This window comes from Aotus nancymaae, unplaced genomic scaffold (genome assembly GCF_030222135.1).
Source record: "Aotus nancymaae isolate 86718 unplaced genomic scaffold, 86718_ANA_hifiasm-v0.15.2.pri h1tg000032l_0, whole genome shotgun sequence".
Classification (NCBI taxonomy): domain Eukaryota; kingdom Metazoa; phylum Chordata; class Mammalia; order Primates; family Aotidae; genus Aotus; species Aotus nancymaae.
Window position 1 is genome coordinate 20,503,055 of NW_026988445.1, and position 21,405 is coordinate 20,524,459.

Sequence of the window (21,405 nt, forward strand, 5' to 3'; positions counted from 1 at the left end):
TGAAAGAGAAAAAAAAGATTTAATAAAAATGCAACAATAAATTTGCCACAGATTTTAATAGATAATTTTAAATTAACCATTAGAATTTACTACTACAGAAAACAACCTGCCTATAAACCTGCAAAATCACATACAAATGCAGCAGCATCTTAGGGAAAACAAAAAACAAAAAACAAAAAAACTCTTCTTACCTGAACTGCCAATAATACATATATATTTTAAAATCACTCACACTAATCTTTCATTATGCTTGACTGTTAAATATACAGTAATCATCTGAATGGCTTTTTACTCTATTATATTAATATATAAAGTAAAATATAACATCTTTTAAAATGATTACTTGTAGAAACTTCTACAATGAATATGTAACATTGGGTATATGTAACACTTTCCTACTCCTTTGGCCACAAACAAATAATGATGCACAATCATCATATTCAATAAAGAACTCCTTGGGAATAAACTCTAAATTTTGCTGTGTATAACGAAATTATTTTTAAATAACTCCTATGCTGTGGGTTGACTAAAATAATTAATTTCACCCTAATGAAATATTCAGTATTTTTTGAACGATTCAGAAGTCTGTGTAACAATTATGTTACAACTGCTATTGTGAATTACACTTCAGTACTAAAATGGAAATACTTAACCTTGACAGCTTACCATGTGAACAGGTGATGGGATTAGTATTTCCATAGATAACCTCTTTCTGGATACAAAGTATTACTTTAGATTCCATCAGAATTAATTCATGTTACTAAATTATTCTCTGAGAATGGTTAACTCATTCTGATTTATCATGGCAGAAGCCCAGTAAGTAAAATGGGAAAACACTGTATCTCTGTATTATATGAATATACTAAATAGCTTATTGAAGATGAGCTCTCCTAGGAAATGTCATTTAAATAGTAAACTCCTGAAGACAAAAACATCACAGTGAAAGAAAAAACACTTTAAATATCCTACCAGTTACACCAAACAATTGATGACTGACTGATTTGGCATATATGTATTGATTTTTCATTTAACAACAGTCACCAAAAAAAAAAAAAAAAAAAAAAAGAAGAGTTAGACTCTCAAAGCCAGAAAGTATTCCAAATAGTAAAGGTAGATAGCAGTAATTCCTCCCACTGTGAAATTCTGGGAATAAAGAAACTCCACCACTTGTTGACACATATACACAAATTCCCTCCCAGCTCCCCCACTGCTGCTCTGGAACCCCTGGCAACTCCTAGCTAAGCCACCCAAGGCTTGGCCCCACTCTATGCAGTGGACTGTCTCAGCCTGGCTTTCATGGCCTTGCTGAGCACAGCCGCCCGGGGCCCCAGGGACGCCATATTCACCGCCTGGAAGTCATATGGGCTCAGCAGAACCTCGGGGAGCTGGCCGAATAACCCTTTTCTGCACTGAAGTGCAGCCAAGCCGGCTGCTAGCAAAGGTCAGGCAGTGGAGGTGGTAGGAGTCTCCTGGAAGAGCAGCAGGAGGTCAGTGTGGGGCACCTGAAAAAAAATTCTTTACATATTTTCTGCTTCTTACTTTGTCTACAAAAGAGAGATAAAATGTGCAGCCCTCAGAAGAAATACAGTATATATATTCTCTGTGGATTGACGAATGGAGTCATTGCTAAAGTTGGAGCATACTTAGCAAAAAGTATTGTTTGTAGCTACTCTCAGGTCACGTAATATTGAGTATGAAAGATAAATGTCGTAGACTGGAGTTGTTGGAATTATAGTTCTAAAGTTATCTTGTTTGTTATACTTCTATGCTGATTTTGCCTTGAAGAATTACTAAACAATCAATTTCACTGTAATAAAAATAACATATAAAAATTGAAACATTTCACAATGTGTGATACATTTTATAGCAAGTAAAAAGAACTGTGAAACACAAAGGTAACAGATATGTTGATGTTAATAGTATACTGGCTATTATTTAAAAAACAGATTACTTGATTTTTCATCAGTAATCAATACTACCGCTGAATAATACCAACTTGCTTAAAACTAGAATTTATCTAAGATCAGAAAACCTGTGTTGTTGTTGTTTTTTCTAAGCAAGTAGACTTACAGTATCTGTGTGACTTTTTTTGAGTGTACAGACAAAATCAAAATAGTGTACTATCCCATATCCTGAACCATTTTCTTACTGGGGGAAAAATTAACAGCTATTATTTTTATATTTTAAAAATTAGAGATGTCACACTTACTGCCTTTTCCCTTCTTTTTGTTGTTTACCACTGTTGCTTTATGGCTTCTTTTCTGCTTTTTTGATGAACTTCCACCTCCCTGAGCATCTTTCACTCTTTTCTGACCTGTACAGGCTATGATGGGAAAGAAATTAAGAAACACAAAATAACATCCAACATTCCCTAGGTATAAATTAATTCCACATTTCAGAAGCATAGAACAATCCAAAACTACATATTCTTTATGACATTTATAAATTGTCACAGAAATTACTAAAATTTAAAAAAAAACTGTCATTAATGAAACTCAATTCTTGGACATAATAAAAGTCAGGGGTTTTAAAAAGGCAAATAAAGTATGCGCATCCTTCTTTAAAACATCAGATATAAATTGAAAATAGTCCTTAATACAGTACTGGGAGTTTATGAGCCTAGAAATTAAGAAACAAGTATATGCTGCAAACAAAAACTGAAATTTGTTAAGATTCAATAAAAGCAAATATTAAGACTTAATTACAGGTTAAAATGTTAATGATGATGTTATATCTTATAATCATATTAATATAATGTTTAAATGATATAATGATATTAATGGGGTAAATTTTAGCAGTAATTCATAGTTGGTTTTTTTTTACCAACTTATTTCAAGAATAACTAAGCTCCCAGGGCACTGGTTGGTTAACATGTATACCATTTACAAATCCAACATAGTAGTTCTAAAAAAAGTCTCATCTTCTTGGTGGGAAATTATTGCAAAACATTACAAATAAATGTCTCCCTTTTCTTCAAGGACTAGCCCAAGTCCTACATCCTCACTAAGACCTTCCCTAATGTTCCAGGCTTCACTGATGAATCGCTACTCTGAACTGTAGCATTTTTCTATACTACTCATTTGGTCCTTAGCATCTGTTTTATTTCTAATTTATGTGTTATCTCTCAGACTATATAAAATAAGCCTTTTCCCCCAGAGACTAATAAAGTACTATCTCCATTCAGTTCCAATGTCAGACACTAAATCAACCTTCTGTGTATAAAACCTAACTTTTTTGGTCAAAAACAGGACAGGTAATTAACTGTCTGCAACTTCCTAGTTTTTTTTTTAAATGCGTCATATGATCTTACTTATAACTTTCCTAATACCTTCTTAAATTTTTAATATTTCTTTCTTTTTTATTTTTTACACCAAGTATGTGAACCCACCTAATGTCATTTTAATATAACAATTTAAGTGAAACACAAAGAAAGTCGCTTAGATATTGACCATACTGAAGCACAGAATCATAATTGTCAGGTTTCTCTCCAAGAGAGTTTAATTCAAAAGTGTTCAGACACTAAGAAATAAAAACCTTCAATGTAGAGAAATCAGGAAAAAAACTACATCTAAATAGTAAAACTTACATTTTAACTTGTGATATAGTGGGGATTCTCCAATATTCATAGTAAACAAATTTATTAAAATGTGGCCATGTGAAACAGGTGCTTAAGAATTTATTTCTGGCCAGGGAAGGTGGCTCACGCCTGTAATTCCAGCACTTTGAGAGGTGAGGTGGGTGGATCACCTGAGGTCAGGAATTCGAGACCAGCCTGGCCAACATGGTGAAACCCTGTCCCTACTAAAAAAATACAAAAAATTAGGTGGGCGTTAATCCCAGATATTCGGCAGGCTGAGGCACAATCTCTTGAACCCAGGAGGCAGAGGTTGCAGGGAGCCGAGATTGCACCATTGCCTTCCAGCCTGTGCAACAAGAGCAAAACTCGGTCTCAAAAAAAAAAAAAAATTCTAAAGAGATATAAATTACCCTAAATTTAGAAGTAGCTTTCAAATTCCATAATTATTAACCTAGTCAATATTAAGATTCAAAAGGGCAGTGCTGACTTAGTCTTATTAGCAGAAAAGATATCTCTCTGTCGTTAATTTTAATCTTTTTTAAGCTACTAGAAACATAATGAGGATACAACCTCTTAAAAACTGTAACAATAAAATCTGTTTTTTTTTCCTCTTTTTTTTTTTTTGAGACAGGGTCTTGTTTTTATCTCCCAGGCTGGAGTGCAGAGGCATGATCTTGGCTCACTGCAGCCTTTCCAGGCTCAAGTGATCCTTCCACCTCAACCCTCAAGGTAACTGGGACTACAGGCATGTGCCACCGTGGCTGGCTAATTTTTGTATTTTTGGTAGAGACGGGGTTTTGCCATGTTGTCCAGGCTGGTCTTGAACTCCTGAAATCAAGCGATCCACCTGCCTTGACCTTCCAAATTGCTGGGATTACAGGCGTGTGTGACCACACCTGGCCAATAAAATCTTACTGCTGAAAGCTTATCTAACATTGTGAAATAAAGGATTCTTTCATTGTGAAGATTAGTCATGCCTGGATAATTCAGTTCCATGAGATAGTATGGCACAGATAACATCACAGTAGTTATATTTGTAAATGTGAAAAAAAAAAAGAACATTTCAGTTTAATTGCAAGTATATTTTTTATTTTAAAAAAGAAATGTTTTAAGTCAAGATTCCTGAGAAAACAGAATTAAGTAATTTGATCTAGACCATTTATCTTTAAAGCTTTGCTAAAAACCTAAAGCTAGCACACTAAAATCTTATATGGTATATAAAAAACATATCCTAGTGCTCTGTCTTTACAATGGAAAAGTGTATTTCAAAGCCAAGTGTCAGCCTAGAGCATACTGATTTAAAGATACCTGAATGAAGTGGTTTATAAGAAAAATGATGACAGAAGTATGGCTATGGCACCATTGAAAGGCACTAATACTTTGGGATGGTACTGATTTGAATTTCCACTTTTAACAACTTCACGGAAAATCAAAAAAGTATTACTGTAGGTTATTAAAGTACATATTGGTCCTTCAATTTGGAAGCTATGCATCTAAGAAAGCATCAAATTCCTTTACAAACTCACACAAGTTAGTCAGGCTTGAAAATCAGTTTGACACGGTTGTCTGAGGAAAGCAGTGCCTGGACAGTTGGTTGCTCCAAACCCCTACATACAGTATTTGGTTAAGGGTGGAGGGGTCTGTCAATAAATCAAAATGTTCGTGAGAAACTGCACATTACAATTGCAAAAACAATGTTACAGAAATATATTTAAGCTGCTCATGCCATATAGTCAACCACTGCATATAATGAATTCTCAAAACAGGTTTGGGTCTGGGCCTGGGTGCAATTTTTAGCATGTGTTCTGCTCCACAATAAAATGTCAAGGATGGCTCAAGCAAAGCACATTAAAGCCTTCTGAAACTTTTAAATGCATTCCACTATTCATTATTCAAATTACCTTTAAAATTTCCATTTTTACCATCTTCACACAAATACACTTATTTGCCTCACGTTATAACAAGAGACTATGAAATCACTGAAACTTTAAGAGGGGAAATCCTAAAATAAGTCAACATATACATTTTCCTTCTCACCTTTTTCAGGATGTTCTGGTTCTGGTTGAGTACTACTGCTTGAGCTCACACTGGCATCAAAACCTGCTGGCGAGCTATTCCCTTCAGACTGGAGGTCTTGGAGCTCCCCGGCAACACTATCCACCTCAATTGTGCTATCAGTTTCACTCTTGATACTTCGAACCTCTTCTTGGTTTGGAGCCAGTGGTTCTGATACTGTTACAGAAGACTGCTGCCGGCTGCCTTCTGTTACAGTGACTGATGAAGGCGATTCAGGTGTAGTAGGAGGGGTATTTAGCACTGAATTACTGCCACTACTTGGAAATTCTGCTTTTCTGTCATTGACCTCTACTGTTTTTTCTTCAATAGGCTTACTATCGACACTGACTGGAGGTGGTTTATCTAGCTCTACACTGGGTGAACAACTCTCCTCTTCAGCCACAGTCTGTAGTGACTCCTCTGCCGCCCCCTCCTCTGGGGCAGGATGGGGTGGAGAAGCTGCAGCCTCAGTATCAGAGTCTGAAAAAAGCTCTTTCAGTGTCTTTTTAGGCCACTGTCCCTGAATACTTGACCAGACATCTTTTCGATCTTTGGCCCTGCTGTTCTGAAGTCTTTCATCAGAGTTATTTAAAAGTTTTATCCTTTTTTCTGCCACTTCTGAAAATCCTGAATAGAAACCAGTTGTTCGTAGAGATTTTCTTTTTTCCTCCAAACCATTGTATTTCTTAGTTGGTGTCATCTTTGCTTTTGATTTTTCTTCTTCATCTTCATCTGAAGAGCTGTTGCTACTGTTTTCCATGCAAAGTGATTCTTTGTTCTTGGCCTTCTCTTCCTTTTTGCCAGGTGATCCAGTTTTTAAACACTCTTCTGTATTGCAATACCTTCTTTTGCCACGTTTTATTTGTGGTTTTGAAGATTTATCTGTTGTGTCCTTCTTGACATCTTTTCTCTTTTTTGTGACTTCATCTTCTTCATAATCAGTATCTTCAGATAATACTTCTATATCTTTCCTTAATCTTTCTGGAGATTTTGACACTGGTTTAGATGTTACCAAATCTGCATGAACTTTGTTTTCTTCTAGCAAAGATGAATTGTTCTGTTCCTCTTTTGAAATAAGATCATTTCTGGTGTGGGTCAAATGATCAATCTTAGATTCCTCTTTGCCATTATTATCTATGACCTGAGCACCTCTGTCATCTTCCTGCTCACTGTCTTCTGCAGAACTTTCAGAAGCTAGAAAATAAAAGAAAAAAAATGATGAGTATAAGAACACTAACAATGTCTTCTATGCGCCAGAGACTATATTTTAGCTCCTGTGTATACAGCTACCCTAGGTTGCTGACTTGTATCTCTATGTTACATGCAAAGCAAAGAAATTGGGTTTCAAAGAGGTTAAGAGGCTCTTCCAATGATGGAAATGTTCTATTATGATCACAGTGGTGGTTTTAACACTGTATACTTTTTTTTTTAAACACTGTATACTTTTATCAAAATCCATCAAATTTTAAACACAAAAGTCATCAATTTTATGTAAATTATACTTCAATAAAGCTGATTATAAAAAAGAAAAAAGCGTCTGCAAGTTTATATGAATATATTTTTCTCATAATATGTCTAAGAAAATAGCGGAGTCAGGATATAATCCCAGATTGTACTACCTCCAAGTTTATATTCTAATAAAATGATAGCCTTCATTCTTCTTTTTATCAGAGACGGGGTCTCACTCTGTCATCCAAGCTGGAGTGTAGTGGCACAATCACAGCACACTTCAGTCTCAAACTCCTAGGCTCAAGAGATCCTCCCACCCTTGCACTCCTGTGTAGCTGGGATCATGGGAACAAGCTACTACTGCACCTGGCCTCATTTTTCTTTCTTTCTCTCTCTTTTTTTTTTTTTTTTTTTTAAGACAGGGTCTCACTCTGTCTATCAGATGCTATCATGGCTCACTGCAGCCTCAACCTCCTGGGCTCAAGTGATCCTCCCACCTCAGCCTCCCAAGCAACTGGGGCTACAATTGTGTCACACCTGGCTAATTTTTGTATTTTCTGTAGAGAAAGGGTCTTGCCATGTTGCCAAGGCTGGTCTTGAACTCGTGCTCAAGCCATCTACCCACCTGGCCTTCCAAAGTGCTGGGATTACAGGTGTAAGCCACCATACCTGACCAGCTTCATTTTTCAATGTAATAATGAATATCCAAGAATTCTGTAAACAATGGATTTCCATAATGTTTTAAAGAATAGATATAATTAAGTAACTGCTAACATATAAAATTATATAAAATTATGCTTCAGTGTGTTCATGCTAATAAATCATTTTATTATTTTAGGATAATATTTCCTGAGAACTTAGTACATACTGGTTACTTTGATATGCTTTGAACAGATCATCTATTCAATTCTCACAATAACCCCATGAGATACATGTTCTTATCAGCCTCACTTTATAGTTCAAGAGACTGGGGTTTTAAATAAATAAGAAAAACAAAAAACACAACAAAACAAAAAAGGATACTGGGGGTTAGAGGTTAATCTACCCCCAAAAGCAGTTAAATCTAAGTCATTTAACTCCAGAACTTACAGTCTTAACTACAGCCCTCTACTGAGAAATCCATGCATGTTCTTTAGCTAAATGTGTTAAATGTAAAACATAACTGATATAACTAAGATTGCTAAAACATTTCATCTTTACAATGTTTCTGCATGGCTGTATTTTTAATATTATCAAAACATTGTTAATAACAAATTTAGACTCATGATGAAAAATCAACAGGAGAAGAAAAATCTCTTCTCCCACTCCAGTGTTAACGTCTGATAGTTATAGTCATCTCTTACTATTAATAATATGCTATTTGTTTTATTTATTTGTGTGTGTGTGTGTGTGTGTGTGATGGAGTCTTAGTCTGTCACCAGGCTGGAATGCAGTGGTGTGATCTCAGCTCACTGCAACCTCCTCCTCCTCCCAGGCAAGCAATTCTCCTGCCTCAGCCTTCCAAGTAGCTGGGACTACAGGCACAGCGCCACCACACCCAGCTAATTTTCGCATTTTTAGTAGACATGGAGTCTCATCATTTTAGCCAAGTTGATCTCGAACTCTTAACCTCAAGTGATCTGCTCACCTCAGTCTCCCAAAGCAGTGGGATTATAGGCGTGAGCCTCTGTGCCTGGCCTGTTATTTTATTTATAAAATTTATCCTCTATGAGCAATGAGGATTCTTTCTTATCAACACACACATCTCCCCTCTACCATCCTTTCTATATATAGCTATCTTTTGTTTTCACAATATAGTATTTGTAACATATATATATATGTGGTTCCCTGCAGAAATAAGTAGTACATTTGATAGACTTCCTTTCTTATACAGCATTTTATTTTTCCAAGAGTTTCCAACTACTTTTCTGCATGATATATCTTCCCTTGTATGTCTTTCACATTATTTTATTTCATTAAATCAAACATTGTATCTAATTTCCCCTTATTCATCCAATCTCTGTACCCTAGAGACCTATTTTCTGCACCAGCATCTGGGTGGTATCTCTCTGGGTCTGCTCTAACAGCTGTTATCCTGGGAATCCTCTTCACCACTTTCTCTTCAGCTACATCCACTGTTAACTGAATCTCACATCTTTTTGTTCCTTGGTTATCTTATCTGTATTACCGCTCATCATTGAGTAGTTACATCCTTACCCTCAAACTTCATTGATTGAGAGTTTAACAAGGCACAGAATACTAGGTTAAAACTTGTTTCCTTCAGAATTCTGAATGTACTGCTTCTTTACTTAAGGGGTTACAAACCATAACTTTCATTTGGGCTCTCATTCCTTTGTGGTGATTTTTTCATTCTTGGTATTTTATTTTCTTTTTAAAGATAAGGTTTCACGATGTTGGCCAGGCTGGTCTTAAACTCCTGACCTCAGGTGATCCACTCACCTCAGCCTCCCAAAGTGCTGGGATTACAGGCGTGAGCCACTGAGCCCAGCCCATTCTTGATATATTATAATTTCATAATAAGGTACTATGGTATGACTAGGTACTTAGTGAGCAGTTTCAATTTAAAGATTTGTGTCTGTTCTGGAATTTTTCTTCTTTTAGTTATTATTTCCTCTCCTCTGTTTTCTTTTTTTTTTTTTGAAAGAGTATTGCTCTGTCACCAGGCTGGAGTGCAGTGGCGCAATGTCGGCTCACTTGTAACCTCCATGTCCCAGGTTCAAGCTATTCCCCTGCCTCAGCTTCTTGAGTAGCTGGGACTACAGGCATGCACCACCATGCCCGGCTAATTTTTTGTATTTTAGTAGAGACAGAGTTTCACCATGTTGGCCAGGATGGTCTTGATCTCCCGACCTCATAATCCGGCTGCCTTGGCCTCCCAAAATGTTCAGATTAGAGGCGTGAGCCACTGCGACCAGCCTCTCTCCTATTTTCATAGTTCCCTCTTCCTAGATTAATATTCTATGTCACTTATTTTTTTCTAAACAAGTTTTCTTATGCTGCTTTTTTATGCTTTCTGAAGATTTCCTCCAATTTAAATTCTTAATGCTCTACTAAATATTTTTTTGAAACAGAGTCTAGTTCTGTCACCCAGGCTGGAGTGCAGTGGTGCGGTCTTGGCTCACTGAGACCTCTGCCTCCCGGGTTCAAGCAATTCTCCTGTCTCAGCCTCCCAAGTAGCTGGGACTACAGGCACATGCCTGGCTAATTTTTGTATTTTTAGTAGAGACGGGGTTTCACCTTATTGGTCAGGCTGGTCTCAATCTCCTAACCTCAGGTGATCCACCTGCCTCGGCCTCCCGAACTGCCAGGATTATACAGTGAGCCACTGTGTCCAGCCTAATTTCGATATTTTTTTTTAGATGGAGTCTTGCTCTGTCACCCAGACTGGAGTGCAATGGCTCAATCTTGGCTCACTGTGAATCCCAGTGGATTGAGATGAATTTCCTCTGGAAGTTCAAGTCAGATTTGAGAAGCTGAATTACCAAACAGACCCTCCCCAACCTACTAACAACCCTATTACCCTGTTCACCCTAAAGCAGAAGAATGGCAGGGAAGACTTGATGTGTGGACTTTTGAAAGCAACTTGAGGAAAAACACATAACAGAATCTATGGGTGTGGAAAACATGTGATACTGCTAAATAATATCAAGTAGAAAATAAAAGAGACTTGGCAAAAAAAAAAAAAACAAAAAAAAAAAACTCTGCCTCCCAGGTTCAAGCTATTCTCCTGCCTCAGCCTCCTAAGTAGCTGGGATTACAGGCGTGCATCACCATGCCTGGCTAATTTTTCTATTTTTAGTAGAGACGGGGTTTCACCATGTTGGCCAGGCTGGTCTCAAACTCCTGACCTCATGATCTGCCCACCCTGGCCTCCCAAAGTGCTCAGATTACAGGCGTAAGCCACTGTAACCAGCTCTAATTTAGATTTTTAACTACAAGTCTTTCTTGTGTTTTGAGACGGAGTTTCGCTCTTGTTACCCAGGCTGGAGTGCAATGGCGCGATCTCAGCTCACCGCAACCTCCGCCTCCTGGGTTCAGGCAATTCTCCTGCCTCAGCCTCCTGAGTAGCTGGGATTACAGGCACGCGCCACTATGCCCAGCTAATTTTTTGTATTTTTAGTAGAGACGGGGTTTCACCATGTTGACCAGGATTGGTCTCGATCTCTTGACCTCGTGATCCGCCCGCCTCGGCCTCCCAAAGTGCTGGGATTACAGGCTTGAGCCACCGTGCCCGGCCTCTTGTGTTCTTTGTTCCTTTTTCACTGCGTCTTATTCTTGGTGTGATTTTTTTGTTTGTTTGTTTTTTGAGATGGGAGTTTCACTCTTGTCGCCCAGGCTGGTGTGCAATGGTGCAATCTCCACTCATTGCAACCTCCGACTCCTGGATTCAAGCGATTCTCCTGCCTCAGCCTCCTAAGTAGTTGGGAACTACAGGCATGTGCCACCACACTTAGCTTATTTATTTATTTATTTATAATTTATAGTAGAGACAGGGTTTCGCCATGTTGGCCAGCCTGGTCTTGAACTCCTGATCTCAGGAGATCCACCCACCTCAGCCTCCCAAAGTGCTGGGATTACAAGCGTGAGCCACTGCACCCAGCCAACCAGCTAATTTTTGTATTTTAAGTAGAGATGGGGTTTCACCATGTTGGCCAGGCTGGTCTTGAACTCCTGACCTCAGGTGATCTACCTACCTCAGCCTCTCAAAGTGCTGAGATTACAGGCGTGAGCCACTGTGCCCAGCTCTTCTCTCTTTTTTTTTTTGGTGGAGTTTTCACTCTTGTTGCCCAGGCTAGAGTACAATGGGGCAATCTTGGCTTACCACAACCTCTGCCTCCCAAGTTCAAGCAATTCTCCTGCGTCAGTCTCCCGAGTAGCTGAAACTACAGGCATGCACCACCACACCTGGCTAATTTTTTTGTATTTTTAGTAGAGACAGGGTTTCTCCATGTTGATCAGGTTGGTCTTGAACCCCCGACCTCAAGTAATCCACCCACCCACCGTGGCTTCCCAAAATGCTGGGATTACAGAGGTGAGCCACTGCGCCCAGTTTATTCTTGTTTTATAGATACTGTAGGTTCTTTGAGATTAACAGGAGATGATTAAGAATGGCCTACTAAAACTTGACTGGGACTACTATTGGTAGGATTTACTAACTGATAGGCTTTATTTGATTCATCCGGGATCTCCTTTACTCTAGGGGATTTCCACTGCCAGAATGTGGAAGATTATTCTCCAGAAACATTCAATTTCTCCACAGAACTCCAACTACCATTCTACGTCTAGTTTTGTTCCCAACCCATCTCAGGCCAAGAGGATAGAATCTTAGCTGTCTGTGTTCTATACTCACAAGGGGCATCACATTATTATGTATACATATACATGCAAATATGCATTCATATGATGATCATTAATTAACTGGAAATATTTGAAATGTCTTCAATTTGACCTGGGGCCAAAAATAAAATTCACTGAGGAAAAGAGAAAATATGAAGAGAACACTTATGTTACAAGTATGCAAATATGATGCTGACTGTTGAATTGTCCGTAATAGGAAAAATATGGGAAATAACTAAAATGTCTTTTTGTCAGGAACTAATTACATAAATTATGATATATCTGTTCAGTAGATATGGATGTGCTGATTCGGAAAGATTTGTAAGTTATACTACTAAGTGGGGGGAAAAACAGTTAATAATATGTTAATGATACCATCTGTAAAAAAATTGCACACATGTGACTGTATATTACATATATAGTATATATATGTTGTTTTTGGACATTTTATATATGTTATATGTATGTGTGTGTATATATATGCACACACACTCATATGTCATATATATGGTATATAAATTCAATTTCTGAAATGATATAAACCTACAAAAGTTGGGGGAAATAGGAGAGAAAAGCAACACAATTTGCAAGTCAGAAAGCAGATAAATGAATGAATGGACACCAAAGGCAGATAAACCTCATACCAGCAGTGAGGAAAGCCAAGAACCAACCCAGTTTCTCATAGAACCCTCAATAATTACTGACTGCAGTGGATCACGAGGTCAGGAGTTCAAGATCAGACTGGCCAACATGGTGAAACCCTGTCTCTACTAAAAAATACAAAAATTAACTGGGCATGGTGGCTCGTGCCTGTAATCCCAGCTACTTGGGAGGCTGAGGTAGGAGAATTGCTTGAATCAGGACCTGGGAGGCGGAGGATGCAGTGAGCCAAGATTGCGCCACTGCACTCCAAGCTGGGCTATAGAGCAAGACTCTATCAAAAAAAAAAAAAAAAAAAAAAATTACTGACTGCCCTAGAGCGTACGAAAATAAAAAAGGGCAGAGGGGAGCCTCATACAAGAAGCACTGGGTGAAGACTGAAAAGTACTTAGATGCCTAGATCCCCACCTCATTTCAGGTTGCAAGGTGACTGCCCTTCTAGAGCTTTATTCTCTGTAGATGGTAAGAGAGGGCTCCTAGCCTGGGAGATGCTAACAACTGTTGAAGGCACAGGTACAGATGTAATACTGAAATCTGGGGGATTCATAAACATATCTATACTAAACACTAAAAATCTCCCAAACCACTCTGTTCTTCAACTAGATCCTAGAATACTGGAAACCATTCTCTTACCCTTCAGTCAAGAGATTGGAACCCTTTTCTCTGGAAGCCAATTAGTCTAAGATAAAAATACCTATAGACTTCATATTATGAATTCCCTAAAAAATGGCCAAACAGATCACCCAACAGTTAAACTTAAGGTCAACAAGTCCCAATCATATGGTGGCAATTTCCAAATCAGTTTAGTCTTTCCTTCATAATCCTAAGACAGAAAGGAAAAAAATTCTTAATAGGGAAAAGCTTACAACAACAACAAAACCAAAAAAAGGAAATGAGAGGTAATTGACCATGCAAAGAAAAAAAAAAGAACAAAAAAATTATAAAATTCTTCGAAAGATCAAAATCAGAAAGGTTTTATGTCCACCTACAAGAACAGAGTGGTACGAAAACACACAGAAAATAGAGCTCTTAAAAAAAATTAAACTAGTTTAAATCAAAAATTAAAATATTCATTGAAAAATTAAACATTACAGCAAAAAGTCAACAAAAGGATTAAAAGACAAAGCAGATAGAATTTCAAAGATATTAGAGGAAAAAGACAAAAATAAATAAAAAGCAAGAAATTAAAAGGTGAGCATATTAGAGCATATTACAGAAGGTACAATATCAAATAATGGCTAGCCAAAGAAAGATAATAGCCAAGTGCAGTGTCATGCACCTGTAACTCCAGCTACTCAGCTAACTTGGAGGCTGAGGCAGGAGGACTGCTTGAGCCCAGAAGTGTGAGAACAGGACTGAACATAGTGAAACCCTGTTGCAATTAAAGAAAAAATCTGGGAAGGCAGGAGCAGTGGCTCATGCCTGTAATCCTAGCACTTCGGGAAGCTGAGAAAGGAAGATCACTTGAACTCAGGAGATTGAGACCAGCCTGAGCAACACAGTGACACCTCATCTCAAAAATAATTTATTTGTTAAAATAATAATAATGAATTTAAAATTAAAAAGAGAACAGTAAAGTACAGGAGGGGAAATAATCAACAAAATCATTCAAGAAAACTGCCTAGAATAGAAAGACACAAGATGCTAGTTCTAAAGAGTCTAGCAAGTACACACCACAGGGGATGAAAACATATCCACACAAGGCCAAAGAAAGAGAAAAAATGTACTATGGAGATATCTGTTCCTTGCTTTGGCCTTGTGTAGATGTATTTCAGAGTGAAACTTTAGGATATTAAAAACAAAGATTCAAGATTCCTAGCCGGGCATGGTGACTCTCGCCTATAATCCCAGCACTTCGGGAGGCTGAAGTGGGTGGATCACTTGAGGTCAGGAGTTCGAGACCAGCCTGGCCAACATGGCAAAACCCCATCTCTACTAAAAATACAAAAATTAGCCAGGTGTAGTGCCAGGTACCTGTAATCCCAGCTACTGGGGAGGCTGAGGCAGGAGAATTACTTGAACCTAGGAGGCAGAGGTTGCAGTGAGCCGAGATTGTGCCACTGCACTCCAGCCTGGGCAACAGAGTGAGGCTCCATCTCAAAAAAGAAAAGAAAAGAAAAGAAAAGAAAAAGATTCCAGAGAGGAAAAAGCAAAAAATAAAACAAGTTACACACAAAGAATCAGGAATTGGAAGAGCTCCGGACTTCACAGAAGCAACAATGGAAGCAAAAAGCAATTCAACACTGCCAATAAAATACTGAAGGAAAAACTTCCAACCCAGCCAAACTATGAATAAAGATATTTGCAAAAATAAATACAGATATTTAAATACAGCCAATCTCTGAAAATTTTCTCTCATGCACTTGTTCTTAAGAAGCTACTAGAGAATGTGCTCCACCAAAATGAAAGTATGAGGGTGGGAAGAAACCTGAGATACCAAAAACAAAGAAATACAAGAACTACATTAAAGGAGATCCCTACAATGGGATCTCCCTAGGAAAACAGCTGCGCAACAGATGTAGAGGGAAACCAGTCCAGACTAGAGCAGCGCTATTTCCACAGAAAGTCATACTGCAGGCTATTATCACTAAGCTACCTGGCTGCCTCTGTGTAGTCTTTGAATGCCTCAGTGAACCAGACTGGATTTTAAAATCTGTATTTATCTTGTTTCAACTATGTGTCAATGAAATTCCAGCTCTCCCTTCCATGTCTTACGTGCCACTACCTAGATCAGCTAATGACATCATTTTATCCAGCAGAAACATTCTGACCTACTTGTGAAAAACGGGTGTAAATCGCCATAAGCCTAGAATGAGAATATACAGAGTAGTCTACTACTATGACTGAGCACACGCCTGCATGACATCCACTGTGAACGTGTCAGATATTCTTTTTTTTTTAAAGATGGGGTTTCACCATATTGGTCAGGCTGGTCTTGAACTCCTGACCTCAGGTGATCCACCCGCCTCAGCCTCCCAAAGTGCTAGGATTACAGGCGTGAGCCACTGCGCCCGGCTTTTTTTTTTTTTCTTGTAAGATGGAGTTTCACTCTTGTTGCCCAGGCTGGAGTGCAATAGCGTGATCTCAGCTCACTACAATCTCCACCTCTAGGGTTCAAGTGATTCTCCTGCCTTAGCCTCTTAAGTAACTAGGATTACAGGAACCCACCACCATACCTGGTTAATTTTTTGTATTTTTTTTAGTAGAGATGGGGTTTCACCATGTTGGCCATGCTGGTCTCAAACTCCTGACCTCAGGTTATCCAACTGCCTCAGCCTTCCAAAGTGCTGGGATTACAGGCATGATGAGCCACTGTGCCCAGCTGAGTGTGTCAGATATTCTAACTGTAGTGGAGCCCTATGTTTACCAGAACTGGCTTATGACCTTGTTCAACTGAATTCTCTAGAGGGGTTTTTGTAAACTCTCAGAGAAGTTAAACCTGAAATCAGAGTATGACTCAGAATCTCTATTCAGGAAACATTCTGAGAAAGCCTTCATCTGAGCCTTCTAATAAAGCTACGCTTATGCTTGTTACTAAGTTTCTTTTATTTTTTGAGACCAAGTCTTGCTCTGTTGCCCAGGCAGGAGTGCAGTAGCGTGATCTTGGCTCACTGCAACCTCCACCTCCCAGGTTCCAGCAATTCTCCTGACTCAGCTTCCCCAGTAGCTGAAAGTATAGGCGCATGCCATCACACACACCTAATTTTTGTATTTTTTAGTAGAGATGAGGGTTCACCAAATTGGTAAGGCTGTTTTCGAACTCCTGACCTCATGATCCACCCACCTCGGCCTCCCAATGTGCTGGGATTACAGGTGTGAGCCACCGCACCCAGCTGTTACTCAGTTTTTAAAAAACTAAAAAACAGGCTAGGTGTGGTGGCTCACGTCTATAATCCTAACACTTTGGGAGGCTGAGGTAGGTGGATTGGATTGCTTGAGTCCAGGAGTTTGAGACCAGCCTAACAACCTAAAAAAAATGAAGTAAAATAAAAATTACTTAGGAATATAAAGATCGATAATTCAATTCTGAAGAAAAGTAAAGCAAGGATTACACAAAAGTCCAGAGTATAATTACTTCTGGGAGGAGATACACTACATGTTTTTAAGTAAATAGTATTTGATTGCTACTGTGGAGACATACTAGTATCCATATTATTACTGTTTTTTAAACTATACATGTATTTTCCATGTACTATTCTCATGTCAAATACATTGGAAATTTTTTTAAAAATCAATTTTTAAATATTACCCTCATTAGTACAGTGGTGAGTAAACTAACAAAAATATTGTACAATATTTGGTTTATAAAATAATGAGTTAATGGAAACACACATCTACAATAAGAGACAGTTAACTAGCTTCTATTACTTTCAAAATAAGTAAAAATGAAACCTCTTTTATGAGAAATGTTAATATATTTTTATGGAGATATATTCTTTTATCTCATAGATGAGATATGTTCCTTTCCCTGCTAGTCAGATTTAATAAATCTCCCCCTTCGATCCTCATTGCTTTTATTATCTATACTTCCTTCTGTCTTAAATACTAAGCAATAATACCATCATAAAAGAGGTCACGTCCAGGTGCAGTGGCTCTTCTCTGTAATGCTAGCACTCTGGGAGGTCAAGACAGGCAGACTGCTTGAGCTCAGCAGCTAAAGACCAGCCTGGTCAACAGGGTGAAACCCTGTCTCTAGAAAAAATATAAATACTAGCCAGGCATGATGGCACGTGCCTGCAGACCCAGCTCCTTGGGAGGCTGAGATGTGAGGATCTTTAGTGCCCAGGAGGTTGAGGGTGAAGTGAGCTGAGATTGCACCACTGCACTCCAACCTAGGCTACAGAGTCAGACCCTGTCTCAAAAAAGAGAGATCATAATAGTCATAATCAGGACAAACAAAGTTTGGTGTCCTTTACAATAACTTGCTGGTATACTTTTATGGTCTGATGTTATATAACACAAACTGTGCTTTACACTGCAACAGAAAGGAGGTACTGAAAAGGTTTAAAAAGGTAATAATACTAAAAGCTGAATATTAAATGTTAACCAAAATTTTATAGTGCCTTTGGATCTACTAATCGCAAAAATTTCCAGGCCTCAATAAATAGCTGAATTTATTTCAAGTACAGGTTAAACATCCAAAAGACTCCAAAATCTGAAACTTTTTAAGTGCTGACATGATTCTCAAAGGAAATGCTCATTGGAGCATTTCAGATTTAGAATTTTCAGATTTGGCTTGTGGAATGGGTAAGTTTAATGCAAATATTCCAAAATCCAAAAAAAAAATCTGAAATCCAAAACATTTCTGGTTCCAGGAATTTTAGTTAAGAGATACACAACCTGTAATAATAGAGCAAACAAAATTCTGATCGAAAAAATAGTAGTTGGTGATGTCACTGAATTACCTTTATAGGATTTGACTCATATAAACTAAAATCAAATACTTGCATGCAACAGAATGACTGTTAGGTTTACCTTGAAGTCCATTAAGGATCGAAGTAATTTCTATGGATTTAATATGAGCAGTATCGGAGTTTTTGGCATCAGCAAGATCCAGTTTTGATACCATTTCAGGAGATGGATTTGTCTGAAATGGTGGTTTGGACAAGCGTCGAAGTTTACAGTTTTTTGGAGAGTATTTTTCATCTTTGTCTTTTTCTTTGTCTAATTTACTCTAGGTTAAGGAAAAAAAGTATCTCGTGTCAAACAAATTTATCATGAGGCATTTATTAGAAACAATGTTAATATCCATTTTTAACTCAAAGTTACAGAATATGCTATTAAATACTTAACATAAAAAGAAAGAATATAAGAAGCCCCTCAAAACAGCCAAAGATTTTTAAAGCTACTTAACAAAATACTATAGGATGAGCAAAAAGGTTCTGTATTTATACTTTAATAGTGGGAATCAAATTAGCAATAAGATAGGGGATTAGGACTAGCAAACCTATTACAACTTGCCAATAATTGGTGTTACAAATTCTTCAGAATTAAAATCACAACAGGTTTAAATTAAATACTAACTAAAAAAGGAAACAATTTCAACCTGGTCATTTTAAAATCTCTAACTTTCTCATTATATGTGGGTTGGGAATGACAAAATTCCAAGTACTTTTGTAAAGTCAACTCAGGGGGCACCTTCCTACCTCAGTGACATATTAATGTTTTAGGAAAAAATGAGAAATTTTCCCGAATTATTTGTTTAAAAATGAGCAGAACTACTCTTAAAAAATATTTTGATTTGGCTGGGCACAGTGGCTCATGCCTGTAATCCCAACACTTTGGGAGGCCCAGGCGGGTGAATCACCAGAGGTCTGGAGATCAAGATCAGCCTGACCAACAGGGCAAAGCCTCTCTCTACTAAAAATACAAAAAATTAGCTGGGCATGATGGTGGATGCCTGTAATTCCAGCTACCCAGGAGGCTGAGGCACAAAAATCGCTTGAACCTGGGAGGCGGAGGTTGTAGTTAACCAAGATTGCACCACTGCACTCCAGCCTGATCAACAGAGTGAGACTCCATCTCGGGGAGAGGGGGGATTATTTTGATTTACAGGAAAAATAAGCTCGCTCTATGAAGGATGAGTTAGCAGTATACACTATAAATTTTGAGTGAGACTGATTCTCCTAAGGATGGTACATATCTAGTATCATTCCAGATGCATAGAAGATAAGTTAATTCCTTACATATAACAGATGGCTAAGGGTAGTGGTTCTCCAAGTGTGGTCCCTGGCCCAATAATATTAGCATCTCTTGGGAACTTCTTAGAAATGCAAACTCCTTGAAACAAACTCAGATCTACTGAATCAGAAACGCCCAGGATCGGACCAAGCAATTTGAGTTTTAAGTAGTCCTCCAAGTGATTCTGAAATGTGTTCAAGAGTGAGATCCATTGCCTAAGGGATCTGAGATTAATTCTCAGAACATACTGAAAAGGAATAATATGTAGGTAGACTACCACAGCCAATCAATGATTTGTATTGTTCCAATTTTCCTCCTATTGCTAGCCTTTTCTCTACTTCATAATTTATCCCAAGTCATAATCTACCATGCATGCTGAAGGCAAAAATAGTCTACCCAAGTTCAAGTTCAAATATGGCTTTTAATGGGTGTCAGAGGGCAGCCTCAACAATAGTAGCCTCCAGAGTAAGATGAAATACAGTGAAAGGGGGATGTACAATATCAAAATATTACCTAGGAAGCCTTTTCAAAATTCACATGCCTCTTCCCTCATAACCATGAGTTTTAATATGTAGGCAGAGGGATCAAGAACTGAATAGAGACAAATACCCAGAAAGAATTCCTTAAGTAATAGTCTAATATTAGTGTTCCCACCCCATCCTTCACCCTATCCTCCACCTTACAAATGCTATTCTAAAACCTGCTTTGTGTAAAGACATTGGCATTTTTTAGTCCCCCTACCCCCAATGGGATTCTTTCAGTGCCTAAAAACAATACTAAATGCAGCATAAATTTCATATATTCCTGTAAAGGAGGGAAATGAAAAGGTGTTTGAGAAGTCTTGAGTTGTAGTTAGTGGGTTGCCACACTGAAAAATTTAAAACATAGACCCAATTTTATAGTGCAAAAAGAATGACCACTTTACGGGGAAGCTTTCATTATCTGGGACCACTAAGGAATCATTTAGCAGAAATGGAAATTCACTTAGCAGAAATAGAAATGCACTTCGAATATGAAGACTGAATCTCAAAAGAACTACTAAGCACCTCAACTACATGTACTATTTAAAGTACGTAACAGCCATTAAGAAGACAAAAAATATTATAAAGCCTAGTTAATGGTTTACTTGCTAATCAAACATTTAGAAAAATTTAGTCATAGAATGAATAAAAGTAACTCTATCATACATAAAAGTAACATTAATTTTCCATATGCACTCATAAGTAAATCCACATGGTATTTGTATGGTTAATAGGATCCTGTGGGGCTGGGCGCAGTGGCTCATGCCTATCATCCCAGCACTTTGGGAGGCTGAGGCGGGCGGATCACCAAAGGTCAGGAGTTCAAGATCAGCCTGGCCAACGTGGTAAAACCTCATCTCTACTAAAAATAAAAAATTTGCCAGGTGTGGTGGTGCGTGCCAGTAATCCCAGCTACTCGGGAGTCTGAGGCATGAGAATCACTTGAACTGGGAGGCAGAGGTTGCAGTGAGCTGAGATTGCACCACTGTACTCCAGCCTGGGTGACAGAGCGAGACTCCGTCTCAAAAAAAAAAAAAATTTTGTGAATATATTCTAAGCCACTAACCATAATCAGATAAAGATGAAGAGAAAAAGGAGTTGCCAGATAGCCTTTTCTTCCTTATA

At 38.1% G+C, this 21,405-nt stretch overlaps 1 protein-coding gene across 6 annotated transcripts in view; it reads right to left on the reverse strand.

Moving 5' to 3' along the window:
* ARID4B (AT-rich interaction domain 4B) overlaps positions 1 to 21,405 on the reverse strand; it is a 165,528-nt gene that overhangs the window by 11,144 nt on the left and 132,979 nt on the right. For 5 of the 6 annotated variants that reach the window (XM_012459885.2, XM_012459882.2, XM_012459884.2 and 2 more), the window contains 3 exons: positions 18,554 to 18,752; positions 5,615 to 6,826; positions 2,210 to 2,323 (listed from right to left, as the gene is read on the reverse strand). In XM_012459885.2, the coding sequence (XP_012315308.1) occupies positions 2,210 to 2,323; positions 5,615 to 6,826; positions 18,554 to 18,752 (1,525 nt within the window). Of the gene's footprint in view, positions 1 to 5; positions 1,503 to 2,209; positions 2,324 to 5,614; positions 6,827 to 18,553; positions 18,753 to 21,405 lie in introns of those variants that run through there. The other variant, XM_064383618.1, reaches the window with a different exon arrangement.